Source organism: Protopterus annectens, chromosome 4.part0 (assembly GCF_019279795.1).
Source record: "Protopterus annectens isolate FY-2018-M chromosome 4.part0, PAN1.0, whole genome shotgun sequence".
NCBI classification, from domain to species: Eukaryota; Metazoa; Chordata; order Ceratodontiformes; family Protopteridae; genus Protopterus; species Protopterus annectens.
Window position 1 is genome coordinate 1,108,686,545 of NC_056733.1, and position 19,457 is coordinate 1,108,706,001.

The 19,457-nt window shown below is 39.7% G+C and overlaps 1 protein-coding gene across 1 annotated transcript in view; it reads right to left on the minus strand.

Moving 5' to 3' along the window:
* The window catches only part of LOC122799790 (F-BAR and double SH3 domains protein 2-like), a 1,119,909-nt gene extending 1,100,452 nt beyond the window's left edge, over positions 1 to 19,457 (minus strand). The window contains exon 1 of the mRNA XM_044069087.1: positions 19,316 to 19,457. Coding sequence (XP_043925022.1) covers positions 19,316 to 19,438 — 123 coding nt within the window. The 5' untranslated portion in view covers positions 19,439 to 19,457. The remainder of the gene's footprint in view (positions 1 to 19,315) is intronic.

The window sequence follows — 19,457 nt, forward strand, 5'->3', positions numbered from 1 at the left end:
AAGTGATGGCTAGAAGGAAGGCTGTTTTTCAAGAAAGGAATTTCAACTTTGCTGTTGCAGCTTGCTCGGGGGTGGCGGGGGGTCAGCTTTTCCAATACAAAGTTAAGGTCCCAGGCTAGAATGGGAGCTCTCCTGGGGGGTCTTAATTTTTTGGCCCCTCTAAGGAATTGTTTTAGCAAGGGGTGAGAGAAGAGGGGTGGCTCAGCATTATAATGTGCTGAAATGGCAGAGGCATGTTTAATTGACGAGAAGGATAGGCCCCTGTGGAGCATTTCTGTTAAGTACTGTAAAATATGAGGTAAGCTGGGCACCACTGTGCCCATCCCCTAAGCCTGGATCCAGGAACAATATATTTTCCACTTTACAGCATAGGATTTTCTAGTACTTGCCTCCAGAATGACATCCAGCACCTGCTTACTGCGGGATGCTAGAGAAGAACTCAAGGAATTAGCCAGGCTGCAAGGTTCAGGGTTTGAAGCGGAGGGTGTAGAATCTGGCCCGCCTGCTAGGACAGCAGGGAAGGGGTCTGAGAGGCAGGTGCCATGGTTGCAGCAGTGTCATACTGTGCAAGAGGGGGTTCCAGTGCTGGCATGGCCAGTCTGGTGCAAGCAGTACTGTCCTTGGCTTGTCCTGTTTGATCTTTAGTAGAACATTCGAGAGGAGAGGCAAAAGGGGAAAGGCATAAACCAAGAGGCTTTCCCAGGTGAAGGACAGGGCATCCACTTTCCAAGCTTGACTGTGGGGAGTTTTTGTGTAGAATATGTTCGACTGGTAGTTCTGAGGGGAGACAAACAGGTCTACCTCTGAAGTCCCCCATTTGTTCTTCAAGAGGTTGAATATTTTGGGTTCGAGTTTCCCATTCGTGTGGGTCCATGAGATTTCTGCTTAAGTCGTCTGCCAGTGAATTTAGTTCGCCTAGCAGGAATTGAGCTTGTAGGTGTACTTGGTAGCTTAAGGCTGTGTTCCACAGAGCCATGGCTAGTCTGCAGAGAGGGTACGAGTGGGTTCCCCCCTGCTTGTTTATGTACCACATAACTGTGTTGTTGTCTGTCTTTACCAATAGTTGTCCTGGAAGAATGTGGTCTTTGAAGGCTGTCACAGCATTCTGTACAGCTAACATTACTTTTTGATGTATATGCAGGTGCATCTGTCTCAGGTTCCATTTGCCTTGAATGCACTGCCCTGCCACGTGATCCCCCCCATGCATAGTCTGATGCATCTGTTGTTAGGGTTTGGGCGGCAGGGGGTAGAGTGAAAGGGAGTCCTTTGTTGTGGTAGCAGGCCTCTGCCCACCAAAGGAACTCTGTCTTCATACAAGGAATGATAGAAATCATTGTTTCCAGGTCCTGAGAATGTTGACAACATAGGCTTTTTAGATACCATTGATGTTTCCACATATGCAGTCTTGCATATGGAATTAGTAGAATGCAAGAGGCCATGGAACCCCAGGGCTTGCAGTATTTTCCTTGCAGATAGCTGGGGTTTTGTGGCCAATAGTTTGAAGTAGGTTGCCAAATAAACTTGTTTCTCCAGAGTGAGAAATGCCATCTGGGAAGTTGTATTCAAGCTTGCTCCCAGGAATACAATCTGTTGGCAGGGTACTAGGTGAGATTTCTTTTCGTTGATGGTGTACCCCAGTGAGGTTAGAAGTTTCTTTATGAATGCCAGGTGTTGTAATAGCAAGTCTTGGCTTTCTGCCTGAATCAGACAATCGTCCAAGTATGGGTAGATTTGATTATTTCTCTGCCTGCAAAATGCAATGGCTGGAGCTAGACACTTTGTGAATACCCTGGACGCAGTAGATAAGCCAAAGGGAAGTGCAGAGAACTGATAGTGCATGGAGCTTGCCCTGAAGCATAGGTATTTCCTGCAAGATTCCCTTATTGGGATGTGCAGGTAAGCTTCCTTTAAGGTTAGGGTTGCCAGCCAGGCATCCTTGCCTAGCACAGGAAGAAGCTGTTGAAGAGTTAGCATTTTGAATTTTGGAACCACCAGAAAAGTGTTGAGAATAGAGAGGTCCAGGATAGGACACCAGGAATGGACTTTTCTGGGTACCAGAAAAAAGTCTTGAATAAAAACCTTGTCCCCTTTGTTCTGCTGGGACAGGTTGAATAGCCTAAGAGAGAGAACCTGCTGTTGGGCCTCCGCCCATTGATTTGGGGGTGGTAGTGTGTGGAAGTGGAATCTGTATCCTAGGGAAAATATGTTCAAAACCCATTTGTCCTGGGTAATGAGTTCCCAGTTTTTTGCATGCAGGGTGAGCTTTCCTTCTAAGCGAGCAGGTAGTTGAGCAGGGCTTGGAAGGTGTAAGGTTAAGTCATTGTGCCATTTTTCCATGGGGGGTGGCTTACTACCAACTGCTTTGGATGTGGGAGCCCCCCACTGCTTAGATCTGTGCATAGTCTGAGACTATAGCCTAGGTGGTCTGCTGTTCCTGGGTTTGGACTGAGAAGGTCTGGAAAGGACCAATTCTTTGAAGACCAATGCCTACTGGATTTGGGAGGCTGTACTTGTTGGAAATCCTTAACAGTTTACATAGATTTAGCTTTTTCCTCCATCCTTTTGAGGACTACTACTGCTTTGTTGCCAAAACGGCAGTCTTGGTTTAAGGGAGCATCCAGTAATTTAGCTTTAACATGATCTGGCAAGTTTTGTTCCTTAAGCCAAGCATGCCTTCTAAGTACAGACCCAGTGACAGCAGCCCTGCAAGATGCTTCTAAAGCATCAAAACCACATTGCAAAGTATGTTTACCAACTTGTTCGGTAGAATGCATTAAATCTTGCAAATCTTTGTGTTCAGCACAGTCAGGAATCAACATCATTTTCTGTTTAAGTAGTCCCATAATATGCTGCTGATACGAAACTGGCAATAGCCCTAATGGCCACAGTAGCAGAAGTGCATACCTTCTTACCCCATCTGTCTAAGGCTCTAGAATCTCATCAGAAGAGGTAGGATTTTTGGCAGCAGTAGCCTTAATTCCTTTTGGTCCTTGGGAAATGGCCTCTGGATCCGCAGAAGGGTTCTTGAAGAGGAAACTTGTGAGAGTCAGGTACTCTGTAGTACCTGTTAGGTTTTCTGGGAGCTGGAGGTAGAGTGTCTGGGGTAAGGCTAGATTCCAATAAAGCATCATCTACAATGTCCAGAACAGGAGGGATAGCTAAGGGCCTGTGTTGAGGCAGGAGTAAGAATTCCCTAAGTCTCTTTTTGGACTCAGAGTAATCCTGGCTTTCACAGCGGAAATGATCCCTAAGAGTATACAAGGTTTCACCACAAGAAAGATCTTCTGGAGGGGAAGCAGAGGGAATGGAATCCTCTGCATCAGAATCCTCATAAGTAGATAAGAGCAAATCCTGGTAATCAGAAGGAGCAGAAATATCAGACTCCTGATCAGAAGAATCAGAAAGAATTTCAGTTTTAGGTCTCTTAGAGGGGGAAGGCTGGCTTTCCCTAATTAAGGTAATACGGTCTTTAGCCATTCTAAGCATTTGTTTTTGAGGCATATGGGCCTGAGCCTGCAGTTTGGTCACCGGTTTTCTAGGCGTAGTGTGAGATTTTGGCCTGGATGAAAACAATGGCGTCTGTTTAATATGAATGTCCGTAGGCCTGAATACACCCTCAGAAGCCGGTGCCTGCACAGTGGCTCTGGACCCATCCAAGGTAGAGACATCCACAGGTTCCATAGTCGAAGCATCTTGCAGCATACCAGACTCCGAATGGGTCTCAGTTGAGGCCTGCGAATCTGAAGTAGCGGGTATCAGGGGCTGCGAAAACGCCTCACTGAGTACCGGCGGACTGGCGACTAGCTTAATGGAAGCGTTGTCGGCATTTTTGGACCTATGCTGTCTGTTTCGGTCTTTATCCTTATGTCTTTTCAGAAGATCGGTAGTTGGATGGCTTAATGAAGCCATTTCAGAGTACTGAGATTGAGTACGAAAGTAATTAGCTGCAAAAATAGCCCAACGACAAATAGCTTGGGGGGTTGAAGAAGGCACAAAACTGACAGTGAGGGACGTCGTGGTCTGGGCCTAAACAGGGGATGCAATAAGAATGAAAATCTCTATGAGGTATTTGCTTTCCACAGGCAAGACAATTGTTAACTTTTACTGACATCGGTTGGAGCAAGAAAAAAGGATCCCCAATGGGGTACATATATTTTTTGAAGACTTCGGGTCTGAAACTCAAAAATGAAAATTTCAGGAGATGTCCGACCGGCACTTGCAAACTGCTTTTGCTTTGGGCACCGCACAGCAAGAAAGACTGATGTAATGCCGTCGGCTGCATGTTTTATACCCCTGACAACCTGACATCACGGAAGAAGGGACAGCATCCGACGCAGAAATCTGAAGACGCTGGTATTCAGGCCGGTTGAGGGCTACCTGCAGGCAGATAACCCAAATGTGATGACTGCAACAGTGAAACATGAAGAACATCTGGCTCACTGACAGAACTCGTATGATGAAAACAGGGGATGCCACCTCCTCCAGCAGACCCGTAACCAGTGGTGTTCTACAGGGATCTGTTCTGGGACCCCGATTTTTCAGAATCTACTTCTCTGAAGTACAGGCTAAAACTAAAGGACTGTGGCAGACAAAGTTTGCTGATGACTGCAAACTGAAAGTGATCACTGTTACCCCTAGCAATGTCAACATCTTGCAAGAATGTCTTGCGCAAATTAATGACTGGTGCCAAAGTCATGGTATTAAACCTAATACAAAAAAATGCATCGTCCTCCTCTTTGGAACAGGTGATGTTCCTGCAAACTATCACATCAACAGCAATACATTAGGGACACAGTCATTGGTGAGAGATCTGGGTAAACAGGTTGACAGCAACCTTAGCTTTGCTCACCATGTCTCCACAGTGGTAAGAGGGCATTTTATATTGCTCATCTCATAAGGGTATTCCATCCAGAAAAATGGAAGTCATAACCCCACTGTACTCTTCACTCATCAGACCAGTAATAGCGTACAACGCTCCCTTTGGTATGTTTCTTTCCAAAATCTGCAGCAATCAGAGAGACCACAAAGGCTCCACACAAAGGAGATTCAGGGTCTTCAAGACCCGTCTTATGCAGACAGACTAAAATCAATGTCATTTTACTCTGTGTTATACAGACTGCTCAGAGGCGAACTGTGCCTTGCATATAGAGCAATCTGTGACCCAGCTTTAACGGAAATGCTACACATTCACAAGTCAAATGGCACACAGGTCACTCGCTCAAAGGACCATAACCTGGTATGTGACATCAACAGAACTTGCTGGAGAGACAGGTTTGTCTCACAGGTGTTGCCCCACCTACGGAACAAGCTTCCTATTCATGTTAAACATAGCCCCATGTTGGCCCTCCAATATCAATAAATATGCAAAATCTCTGCAGAAGTAAAAGTCATCTAAATAATTCCACATTAAAGGGATCTGTAACTAATGAAGAGGTTGTTGCTAGCAAATAACTTTATTGTTTAATCTACAAATAAAGTGTGTGTTGCCCTTGAAGAATAAATTGCATATGTTACATTAAAAAATGTAAAGCTAGTAATATTGCATTAGGGAATGGATGGCAAATTGATAACAGGTTCATAGTTACTAGGTAACTCCTCAAAAGAAGGACATTCACAAGACTGCAGCATCTACTCCCTTTGAAGTACAACACAGTACAGTATCAGTGATCCATCTGCATACTGTGGGAGTAGAAGCCTACATCAAAAGCAAGTATGCTACCTGTTGTGCTACTAACAATGCAAACAGACTTGGCATAAGCAGCGCTAAACTTCTCTTCCCCTGAAGCTCTCAGCTCCTTGTAAAATCCATTTGACTCTCAATTTCACAGCACAAGAAATCTGGAAACAGCCAAAATTTATTGGGGGGAAACAAAGGCCCAAAACCCGGAACATATTTTAAACATTGCTTATATAACCTTATAAAGTTGCTAGAATAAAGTGTTTTGTGCTACCATGTGTTTCCTGAAAGACAAAGACTGAAACGTTGAAGGCCATCATTTAGTGAATTCATTTCTCACTGATTTGCCAGAAAACCACAAATGTTCAGAGGAAAAAAACAAAAAGCATGAGCCAAATATTCCGTGAAAACCTAGACAGTTGAGAGCTGTGGACTCAACTCCTTGAATCGCAAGTGGTAGTATGGCTAGAGAAATTCAAGCTCTTGATGCTTGTATTGAAAGTACAGGGATTGAACCTGAGTAACAGTAACCACCACACACACACACACACACACACACACACACACACACACACACACACACTTAAAAGCTGGAAAACGCAGAACAAGCTGCCACACACACTCTTAAAAGCTGGAAAACAGAGCAAGCTGTCACAAACATAAGAAAACACTCGGGCAACAACAAATGTGATGGGGCAGCAATAAGAACACACGAACCAGCATAATGATCAGCAAATAAACATTCGGGCAACAACAAAACTCTCCTCACCTGGAATTACGACTCTGGGAGCAAGCAGCAATGATCAGCAAAAACACTCAGAGGCTGGAAAACTCTCCTTAAAAGTTGTACCTGAAACACTTGTTGGGTGTGATGCAGCACTGACTCGCACACTTACCTCACTCAATGGAACAGCTAGTTTAAATTCCGCGCACTTAAGTGTGGATGTGTTTAAATCTGTGTTGGTGTGCGGTGCATGCATGGGTCCTCCTTAAAGAAGATGATGTCGCCATGGATTTTTTTTTTTGTTGCTGAAGTCTCACAGGCAGGGTGCACCCTCCCCCCATCCCCCGGTAATCTACCTCGGTTACATCTGGATCAGACTAGCTATTACCTTTTAGTCCCCCCCCCCCACCAAGAGACAAGATTGTCATGCAGCTGTAAAAGTGTGTGTGTGTTGAGGGGGGTCCTCCCCCTTGCCCTATGGCTCCGGCACCCTTGAGAAAAAGGAATACCCCAGATGCCTGAAGAAGCACTCTAGTTCCAGATTACGAGAATAATGGGGATATTTGCAAATGTGGGGAGTACAGAAATATCTAACTCCTGTCACACTATGTGAAAGGCTAGAGGGGGCAAATTATAAAAGAATATGTAGAGTGGTAGAAGATACGATGGTTGATGGGCAGTTTCAATTCAGAGCAGGATACAGTAAATGTTACCTGATATTTGTGGTGAGACAGATATCGGAGTAGTAGTAGTAGGAGAGGAGGAAAGAGTCCAACTGGGCATTCCTAGAATTGGAGAAAGCATATGACGAGGTCCCAGGAAAGCAGATTCTGGCAGTTCTGTAATGATCTGAAGTTCCAGAGATATTGGTAGGATTAGTGAAGGCTTTGTGCATGGACCCAGAAACGAGTTTGGATTCTCAGAGTGGTTTCCACCGGCAGTGGGTGTGCATCAGGGTTCAGCTCAGTACCCACTTTTGTTCATCCTAGTGATGGACCACACTAGCAAACAGGTCAGTGGGGACAGATTGACAAAGCTGCTGTATGCATACAGTGTGGCATTACAAGCAGACTCTGAAAAGGAACTTTAACAAATAATAGGAGACTTGAATGAAAAACTGAAAAGTGCATGGGAAGCAACCGAGTGCAGGCAAGACAGTGGTCATGGAAACAAATGTGGGAACTCAAAAGAACCTGAAAACTGAGATAGAAGGGAAAACAGTGGAACGGGTTAAAGGCTTTATGTATCTGAGAGGTGTGTTTGATGACAAAGGAAGACAATGTGGAAGTTAAAGTTAGTATCAGTATGTGCTGCAGCCAACTGGCACAAAGTGTGAGTGGTTGTGTGCGGCAGAAGAATACCAATGAAGCAGAAAGATAAGGTCCAACTGCAGAGAATGTCGAGGAGGACAGATTAAAGTGGTCTGGTCACATGTGCAAAAAAGACGACGACATTTTGGTAAAGAATATTTCAGGCAGAAATAAAACAAAAGAAAACCTAATAATGGTGATAAATCCAGACCTAAATAACTGAGTAAAGACAAAAAAATAATAAAGTAGTGCTGGAACCACAAAAGATGACAGAAATGCTTTAATAAACACAAACAGCACAAGTGTCGATACACTTTCACCTAATCGGCTTCTTGAGGTGAATGTAAAGGACTTTAAAATTTCGTCTTCTATAGCAGAAAACATGAAGTCACACGAGAAGTAGATCATATGAACAATAAAATCACATGATAAAACTTGTAAGAAAACAATAAAACTAAGTAAAAATGTGATTATATAAAATATTTAAAATATGTACTTAAAATATTTATTATACTTGCATCTGTAATCGTTTCAAATGTGGTTTAATACTAATCATTCCATTAAGACCAAGTGTTACATGTGCGCTAAAGCGTAGAATCCATTTTAATTACCCTTGTTCTGTTAAATGTTTCAAATCACCCCCCTCTTAATGGTTTAAGAACTTGCAAAATCATAAATTTAAAAGCATGTGCACTATTTGTTTCAGTTATATGTTTACACAATGCATTGGTCAATACTTGTCTTCTAATATCAGATAAATGATTGCCTATCCTCTCAACTTTTGATTAGATTTACCTATGTAATAAGCTGGACAAAGAGTGCACTTAGCTAACTATACAATATTTCTGGTATTACAGCTGCCATATGCCTTTAATAGAAAAAATCTTCTCCTGTAACTGGATGTGTTGTTCTTTTATCATTATATATAATCACAAAAAACACAGGTATTGCACCTATATGTCCCATGTATTACTAGTGAAAAGATTCCCAATAAGGGGTTGTTCTTTATAACACAATTTATTTTTTAGGTGCCTATTTTGTCTGCAACTAAATAGTGGTGTTTCGCCTATAACATGTTCTAATTCTGGTACACCTCTAAGTATGGGGCAATATTTCTGCATAATTTGCTTAAATGAAAATGTGTTCTTATATTTAATTCAGAATTGCTAGTTTGTGAACTTGATGTACTAAAACTGGGTTTTACATCAGGGGCTCTCAAAACGAGTACATTGCATTTAACAGCCTCAACATCACAGCTTATGTACCCACTGTGTTTAAAATTTTGTTCAATGTTATTCAGTTGGGTAATCATTTTTATATCATCCATGTTTAAACTCACTACTCTCAAATTCTGACTTTTAACTGTGCTATTATATATAAAGGAAGGGTGCATACTTGTCCTGTGTAGAAAGGTATTACATTTGATATTTTTCTTATATAATCTTGTTTATATAATACCATTCAAATCTTTAATCAGCTTGATGTCAAGGAAATTAATTTTATAGGTGGATATCTCACTCTTAAACCTCAAATATTGTGTTGTATTAGTGATGTACTCAAGAAACAAAACAAATTCAGCCCGAGTACCATTCCAAATCAAAAATACATCATCCACAAAACTTCTATAAAAAACATTGTTTGAAAAGACAATCTAACAGAATGCATTCCCTTTCCCAATAGAACATCACAACATTGGCATATCTATCTGTTACAGGTGTGCCCATCACAACACCAGTATTTTGTTTAAACAATTGTTTTTGAAACGCAAATGCATTGTTGGAAAGTACAAGAGCTAGTAATGCACATAAACAATTCATACATTCTACAGAACATTCATAGTATTCAGCAAGATATTCTCTTATATACCGGATACCTAGATTATTGATATACCGGATACCTAGATTATTGAGAATAAGAGTAAAGAGTGATTCTACATCCAGGGTAACAAGATAATGTCCTTTTAAATCCTTATCCAAAGAAACAGTTGAAGTAAAAAATAGTAGAATCGTTTTGCTTCCTTAATGTGTACTCTAAATATGCCATCTAAATATTTCAAGATTGGCTCAGTAACCCATCCTCTGGCTGAAACAATCAGTCTTAGAGGTAGACCTATGAGTGGCGTGTGTATTTTTGGAAGGCCATAAATTATGGGAATCTTGGGGAATTTAGTAACAAGATATTGATACAATTCCTGAGTAATTACTTTAGAAGCATTAATTTGTGATAACTGTTGTTGAACATGAAATATGATATATAATGATTTGATTCATTTTTGGGTATATTCAATACTGCTTAGCATGGAGTACATGGAATTTTTATAATTTTGTGTGTCCAAGACCACAATTTCCCCACCTTTGTCAGCCCCTTTTATAACTATGTTTTCAACATTCATTAATGCTTGCAAAGCTTCTTGTTATTTGTAAAGTATGGGTATATAAACTCTGATTTCTTATTATTTTTAAACAGCTGGCATATTTTTCTTTCAAACGATCTTTCAAAGGCTAAAACCATAGGGTGTTGTGAGGGAAAAATGTACTTTTTCTCTTAAGAACATTACCTTGTAGCAAAGGCAGATTCTCAAACAGTGCTTTTAAATAAAGATTCCTAGTAAAATATCCAAATTCTGTAAGTGTTTGTGAAACATCAGTATATGCTGCAGGGACATACGAAAGTCCTTTGGACAAGACGCTTAACTCGCTATCACTTAACGCATGGTTAGAAAGGTTAATTACCATTTTAGTGTTCAGTTCTGTGTCTGGCTTCTTGTCACGAGCAGATGGTCTTTTGCAGTTGGATGTTTTCGGTGGCTTGGTCTCCTCTGCTTCGGTTGTGATATGGGGAGTGCACTCTCCCCAGTAAGGAAAAATTCAAAAGATCCAAAGCACTAATGTTATTCGCTTCCACAAACATAGGAGGTAAGGGTTCAGTGGATTTCTCAGAAGTATGCATATTGTATGAAGGAGGTATATCAGTGTTCTGATCAAGTGGTAACATTTCTACTGGGCCAAGTAAAGATGCGGCCTTTTTGTAAGTCAGTGATATCGCTTCTCAGCTTCTTCTTTGTTTCCACTAATTCCTTCACTAACACAGTAATTCTTTCAAGCGATTCTTGTTAAAACGTTAGAATGTGCGTTCATGGTAATGTCCGTAATACGTTCAGTATACAATATTTCTATATTAGTCTAGAGTTGAGCCTCAACTGGCTTAAAGAACATGTTCATCTCCTTGCATCTGAACAAGCAGCTCAGGTTTATCAACTGCCAGCATCTTAATAAATCAAGGTATTTTATCCCTGAAAGTGGGCATTTTCAAAATTCTGAGTCCCCTTGGCACAATTTTGCACTGGAGATAAATTTTAAAAATCAGACACTGCCATTGCAGCCTTTTAAACAAAAGTGTTAAGTTCTCAAACTCAATAACCTTGTTATATTAATCCATAAATACATCCATGTCATGCATTTCTTCCATTGTGCTGGAGAGAGGACCAAGCTTAAATTCAGCTAATAAGTTTGTGGAAACATTCAGCAATTCTGAAGCAGTCATAAGGGTACAGACTAGAGCATTTTTGGTTGAAGGGACTCCCAATCTATTTAATGTCCACCATATATCAGTAAAACAAAAGAAACAACCTATTAACGGTGATAAATCCAGAAATAATGAGTAAAAACAAAAAATAGTAAAGTGGTGCTGGAACCATGAAAGATGAGAGAAATGCTTTAATCAATAAACACAAACACCACAAGTGTAGATGTACTTTCACCTAATCGGCTTCTTGAGGTGAATGTAAAGGACTTTAAAACTTTGTCTTGTACAGTAAAAAAACATTTATTTATTTTATTTTACATTTGTTAACCAGGAAAGTCCAACTGGATACAGGTCCATTTTCAGTGAAGGCCCAGGGAGAAAAGCTCCACATGTACATAGATACAGAAGACTTCACAATTATAGATTTTTTATACAAGAACATATAGATACATATTCCAGATTTGCTGGAATACATACAGAAAATCTTTACAATTATGAATTTTTATCCTAGAACACATACATTTTTAGTAGTACATAGTTGTTCAAGCAGCCATACAATTCGGCACAATCCATTAGAAATGAGACATGCAATCATTTTTGCAAAACAACTGATGTTTCAGACTCATAAAGACAGTTTCTACTTGTAGCCAGGGGATATAGTGATACAAAGTGAATAGTGAGTAGGTTAGTCTGGGTTTGTACAGGGCCATAACCAGTGAATTTTTAGGTGTTTTTTAACAGACGTTTTAAATTGGGTTAAGGAGTGGACTGCAGTAAGTTCAGCAGGAAGTAGGTTCCAGGTTTTGCCAATAGAGTTGGATAATAATGACTCACCAGCTAAGTTGTTGGATTTAACAGTTTGTACTAGCATTCTGTTAGAAGAGCGGAGTGTTTTTAGGTTACTGTAGGGGGTGATTATATTTTTGAGTATGGGTGTAATTTCTGCTGGTAGAGAACTTTGTATAGCCAGCCTAGGGATCTAAGGTTAAGACAGTGATGTGTTCTACATGCTAAACCTGTGGCAAATCTGGCAATATTATTACAGCAGCTATTGAGTTTATTGAGGTTAGATTTACTTAGGTTTGTATAAATAGGAGAAGCATAAAAAGGGTTGATAGTAAATGTGTATGGGCAATCACGATCCTAGCAGATGGGGTTAGGAATGGCTTAATCTCATATAAAGAGCCGAGTTTCTTATTGACTGTTTTAATGGTTCGATCAATTTGAGCATCAAACTTAAGATTATTGTCGACTATTACACCTAATAGTTTAGTAGTAGGTTCTGGGGAAATTATGGTGCCATTGTTAGATGTTATGGTAAATGATGGCAAAGGGACCTTACGAGTGGGGGGTGAAGAATAACAGCTTTGTTTTATTTGGATTTAATAGTAAACATGATCAGTGAGTCAGTTTTCAACTTTGGTAAAGGTATTTTGGAATAAAGTCTATAAGTCTATCGGGGAGGTAGCAGAACAGATTAGGGTAGAGTCATCTGCATATTGGATACCGGCTGCATTTGGGATGACTGTATAGAGATCATTAATGAAGATGGAGAATGGGAGGGGTCCTAATATTGACCCCGGAGGGACTCCAAGGGTGGCTGGTAACAGGAAGGACAGGTTATCCTTCCATAGTACAGCTTGTTGTCTGCCACTTGGATAGGAATGAAACCAGCGAACTGCCAGGTTATCTATGGAGAGAGTTTTTAGTGTCCATAGGAGTAGCTGGTGGTTTACCATATCAAATGCCTTGGATAGGTCTAGAAAGAGGGCAGAGGAAAGCTTGTTATTGTTACGGTTTTGAGAGGGGGCTAGGAGATCGTTCAATTTGAGGTAGGGTAAGACTTGCTTATGGATACATTTTTCCATAATTTAAGTCAAGGGTGACAAGTTGGCAATAGGCCTGTAATCTGATAGTTCAGTGGAACTATCCCCTTTATGGAGAGGAATAATGTGGGAAATTTTCCAGATGAAGGGGATATAAGCTTATGAGATGGTTCTATTGATTAATACTGAAATGGGATATGCTGTTACGTCTGTGGCTTTTTGAAGATATTCTGGGGAAAGAAGGTCTGCCAATAGGGTGGTGGGTTTCAATTTCTTGATTAACAATCTGATAACTGATGTTGGTACTGGTTGAAAGTTGAAGGAGAGGCGAGTATTGGGTGTGGGGTCAGTTAGATTTAGGGTATTGGGAGCTAGTTGGTTGGCAAGGGATTGAATAGTTTCCATAAAGTAAGTGTTAAAGCTGTTAGCAATATTTTCTGGAGGTTTTTGGAAGGTAGTCGAGCGGGTAGGGGTAAGTAGAATGTCCTAGGTGGGGAAGGTTATTTATACTAGACCAAATTTTTTATGGTTGATTTTTGGTGTTTTTGTTGCAGGTTACAGTAACCTTTTATTTTTGTCTAGGACAATAGACTTCTTTGTAACATTCCTTAGCTGTTTATATATAAGTTGGTCCTTTGGGAATTTAGTGGTTCTCCAAGAGGCCCAAGCTTTGTTTTTATGTACGATTTTTTTGTCTAGTTTCTTTAGACAGCCACGGTGCTACTTTTTTATTGGTTCTGATAGTACTGGTAGGTGCATGGTTGTCAAGGATAGTACGAAATGTGGAGTTAAAGTAAGACACTGCTTCGTCTAATGGAAGCAGTTTTAGACAAGACCAGTTGCATTACTGAAGTTCATTTTGGAATTTAGTTTGATTAAAGCTCTTATTGCTCCTAATAGTTCTGAAGGTAGATAGTTGGGGGATACAAGTTATTTGCCCGAGTATGTAAGTGAGGAAGTGGTCACTTATTTCCTCAGGTTGGGTGCCTGCTTTATACATTTGAGGATGGTTGTTTATGAGAATCCAGTCTAGTATACTTTCTTTGATGTTGGGCTTACTGATTCTAGTGGGGGAGGATATGACCTGGGTAAAGCCATACAAATTTGTGTGGGTGATAGGGAAGTCTGAGGAACAGGTATTCCAGTCAATATTAAAATGTCCAAGAACAATGGTTTCTTGTGGGCACTTTATGGACAGCCATTGTAGGATGTCCTCAAGGGTATTTGTGTTGTTACCTAGTGGAATATAAATGCAAACAATATTTATAGATTTGCGTTTGTTAATTTGTAGCTTAGTAATAAGTATTTCTGCATTTTCAGTTCAAGGAGCTTGTAGAAAACTAGAAATAGTTACATCAAGTGTAGATTTATATAAAACAACTACCCCCCTTCCTAGAGCTGCAATCCAGTCTTAAAATATTGTAACCTGGAGGTATAACTTCATTATTAGTGGTAGCAGGTCTGAGCCAAGTTTCAGTAAGGCACAGTACATCTGGGGAGTGTACAACCAAGAGTGCGTGCAAGTAATGGATTTTATTATTAAGACTTCTAATATTTAGGTGACAGATCAGGAGTGAGTTGGAGGTTTTGTTCAAGTTTTGCAGGCTAGTAGGGGTATTATTTATGGGACTGGTTGCATCAGGTGGGCTTGGGCCTGGGTTAGGGTGAATGTCCCCATCACCTATGAGGCTAATCTGTGATCTCATTATGAGTTTCTAGAGTTTAAATAAGAGTTTATGGTAATGTTTAGTTCTGGGGTTAACATAGCTGGCTCGAATGGGATGGTGTCTTTTTGTAGTAAAGGAGTTAGATGACATGGGGAGTAGTAGGTGATTAAAGTTATTTGATAGATTTGGAGTGTTGGTCTAGGATCTGGGGTAGTGAGAGCCTGGGAGATTATAATATTCATAAGCTGTGAGAAGACAGGGAATTATCAGCAGAGGTAGTAGGCAATAGGAAGGCTTTAATTTGAAAGGTGAGGTTAAGGCTTGTAGAGGCATTATAGAGGTATTTAACTAATGATGGTTTAAAAATGGCAATGGGAGGGCTATTGACCAGATAAGAGTAAAGAAATGGGGAGGGTTTTTGTGATTAAGGTTGGGTCCTATGACTAATTAAGGTAATGCTGATTGGTTCTGTGGAGAGGGGTGTGGCAAAGTGGCTACAAATTTAGCAGCACTAGGGGCAGGTGGGGTGCAGAGCGAGCCCAAGCACAGTGGGACTAATCCAGACCACAGGATTCTTAAGGTCTGTAAGTATATAGAATCCTTTAACCTTTAACTCTATGAAGTCATATGAGAAGGAGATCACATGAACAGTAAAATCACATGATAAAACTTGTAAGAAAACATTGAAACTAAGCAAAAAATGTGATTATATAAAATATTTATTATACTTGCATCTGCAATTGTTTCAAATGGGGTTTAATACTAATCATTCCATTAATACTCAGTGTTACGTGCATTCTAAAGAGTAGAATCCATTTTAAATCCTCTTGTTCTGTTAAATGTTTTAAATAGCGCACATACTTTTAAATTTATGGCTTTGCAAGTTGTTCTGAAACCGTTAAAAGGGGGTGATTTGAAACACAAATAAATTTCAGTTATATGTTTACACAATGCATTGGTCAATACTTGTCTTCTATTTTATTAAAAGCATATGCTAACTGTAACACCAAAAACTTTGTATACTTAGCTAAGTGCACTCTTTGCCCAGCTTATTACCCAGGAAAATCAAATCAAAAGTTAAAAGAGCGGATAGACAATCACTTATCTGATATCAGAATACAAGTACTGACCCAACTGAGAAAACAAGGATGTGCTTTTGGTAAGCTTTCTTGTACTTCATTTGAAAGGGTAGCGTGGCAATCCTGGTTAACTATACTCTTTGTAAGAAGCAATGAGTTATTATGAAGCTAAAGTTCCTGTGTATCCTGTAAGAATATACTTGTCTTTACAACAGACTTCCCTGTACTCCTGAAGAGAGTATACTCACCACTGTTATCAAAATCAGATTTTCGAAGTCCGTTTAAAGGTACATACAGAAAACGAAGGCATCTACAAGCTAAGCATGACTGTGAAAATGGAAAGGATGAGGTATGCAGACCTGGAGTGCTACGAAACAATTATGAAGAACGCGCACTGCCATGTTTACATTAATAACGCAAACAGACAGGGATACTGTCATGTTGGCATGAAGTATTCAAGCAGTGCCTATTAGTAATAACACGGTCGGTAATTAACGACATTATGAGAAATAAATGCTCTTTTGGTAATGCACTTATGACTATTATCGATATTTTCATAACTCCATTAATTTCATAAAAGCTGTCTAACCTACAGATGAACAAATGGTGCCATCTTATATAAAACTTTAAATCAGTGTTGCTAATGATACTTGCCATCAAACAGAAATTGTTAAACAACAAAATAACGAACAAACCATGACTGAAGGAAGAAAACAAAATGTAATGAGAAGTTAGCGCTTTCACGATCCAAACTGATCGCTTCTTCAGACTTAAATCAAGGAAGAAAACAAAATGTAATGAGAAGTTAGCGCTTTCACGATCCAAACTGATCGCTTCTTCAGACTTAAATCAACATGATTTAAGTCTGAAGAAGCGATCAGTTTGGATCGTGAAAGCGCTAACTTCTCATTACATTTTGTTTTCTTCCTTCAGTCGTGGTTTGTTCATTATTTTATTTTTTGCTTTGAGGTGAATACCGAGCGTTTTACCCAGTATCTGTGCCTTTTTTATTACAAACCAAATTGTTCTATAGATTAATTAGGTTTTGAAACATTATGAAATTATCGTAAGCATAATTTCAATAAATTTGGCAATATCACATAACAGCAATACACTATCCCCTCTTGTCATATATCGTTGGAAAGCTCTTTAACAGGTGAACAATCTCCTCACTGACATCCTGGCTCTGTCTTGCACATATACAGAACTACAACATTTTATTTGACCATAACACTAGTATTTTTGGCCAACAACATTGTTTTTATTTTTAGATCTACAAAATAAAATCAGCATTTACAGATGGACCTTTGATACTTATACCAGAGTATAGCCAATTGTCTACTAAACAGATATTGTATTTTACATTTATGTAACACACCATTTATCAGATATAATCTAATGAAACGTTTTCAGTATAACATTTTAGAGAAAAGCAGTCAGGAAACAAGTGGTTTCCTGGTTTAGAAGATCTCAGGAAGCAAAGATGTTAATTAGCCTCTTGCTGTTCAGGATTAAATTAGTTAATGAATGTTTTTCAAAGGTACTGTTGAACTTTGTATTTTGTACATTAGGAACAAAAACATTACTATAGACGTCTGGATCTGAGTAATGAAAATGACAACTATTACTCAGCAAAACTGGTTGGATACTAATTCCACTGGGCTGACAATACAAATATTGTCCCCTGAAGCTTTGATATGGTCTTGTATGAAAAAAGAAGTACTGTTAGAAAACTGTGACAGCTGTGACTGCCATCTGTGTATCAGGACAAGTGTTATAAGCATAGTCTGACAGCAGCTGCAAGGTGAAGCATCAGAATCTAATGTCCCTGAACTTCAAGTATGCGGCAGATTAAAACAAATAAGTTTAAAATGCAAATTCTGCAACCTGCTTACACATAAATGAAGAAAAGTCCTTACCGTATCTCTAACTGTGAAAAAAATAATAATAAAACAGTAATGAGCACACACACAAAGCTTCTGTTCCTGCACTTTGGCAACTGTCAAAACAAACTGAACCAAACACTGGTAGAAATGTTATCATTTGAGGTGACATCTGTGCATTAATCAAACTGCTACTGCATTTTGCTTGGTCTGTCAGTTCATTTCCTGGCTGAAGAACTTCTTCGGAGAGTCTGCAGGTCCCCCCTACGTCCACACAGATTTTCAGGTGTCTCCCTAGATTTTTAATTCTCTAAACTGCTTACAGCTGAGTGCGAGTGAGCATCCTGGGATGCACTGCCTTTGGTCGATGTTAGCTCCTCTAACCTTACACCAATCGCCTAAAAGGACAAGCTCCAACTCCCCTGAGATCATGAACATGATAAAGGAAGTACTGGAAAATGAATGACAACCAGTCTTGATGGGGCATCTAATTCTTTTAAAAGGTCAATGGGGTGCACTGGCTAGGCTCTGAAACTATGAATAAGTGTTATTATTTAGGTCTGAATTTAAAACCATGTTACCTTTAATGACACAATCACAGAGTGCTGAAGAACAAATGTCAAATTTTGAGAAAAAGTTAAAATATAGACAGGCTGGAAATTATGTCAGCAAACTAATCAAGGCAAATGAACACCAGACTATAAACTATACCCACAATATATAATGTGTGATTGTTGTGACCTCCAATAATATCAGGAGGCATTTTTCCAGGACTGGTGCAGATCATCATCATGTCAGTATGCGAAATGCAAGACCTGCAGCCTTATGAAGATGAGGCAGCCTACTAGGTCTTGCCCCCTAACCTATCAGATCCAGTATAACAGCCTAAATTCATCCGCAAGTGTATGGCAACCTACCAAAGGAGGAGTTAATTCTAAGAATTTGGATAATTTAAAAAGACAATGTAGAAATCATGGCATAATCAAATAATTCCGAAGCATCTCTGGATAAGTAAAGTATTATGGGCAGATGAACTAAAGGGTGGTAACTTATTTATCTACCTATCCAACACAGGACTGCTCAACTTCAAACAGAAACAAGAACCCCCATCTCAAAACACTGACAGTGAGAGTAAGGACATTTCAGAGAAGCTGCTGCAGAAGTTCAGTCTAATGATTCCACAGACTAGGGCAAGTTAGCTCAGTAACGGTGCAAATTGCATGTGCAAAACAACGCTGATATGTCCGAAGCTAGGAATGTTTAAAGACAGACAAATGGTACTGTTAAATGCAAACAGGCAAAGGTCAGTAGGTCCAAGACATGCATTACATTCCAAACAAAATGAAGTTTGTGGCAAGGGATTTTTATTATATAGAATGTAATACCTCGATAATATTTGCTTCCATTAACTTGCACTCCTTTGCAAAGTGCCAATTTTGTAACTTGCTTTTATTCATTTCATGGATTCACCTAAGTATTCTTAGAAGTCTTTCTCAAAAATAAGCCTTGGAACAATATTCTTTTCTCAGCCATCAGTTTTCTATGTAATAAAACAGCAACATGGATAACCAGCTTACCTAACAAACTGCAATAAAGATTAAAAAAGGTAAATGCTCATATGTACCTTTTTAAGTCTTTGCTCCTTTGCGGCCCGCACTGTCTTCACAATTTCAACCCCCAGGTTTCTGAAGTTTTCTGAAGCCGTCACCCTAGCCTGACCAGCTGCATTTGTACTTTCAATAATCATTTTTGACACTGCATATATG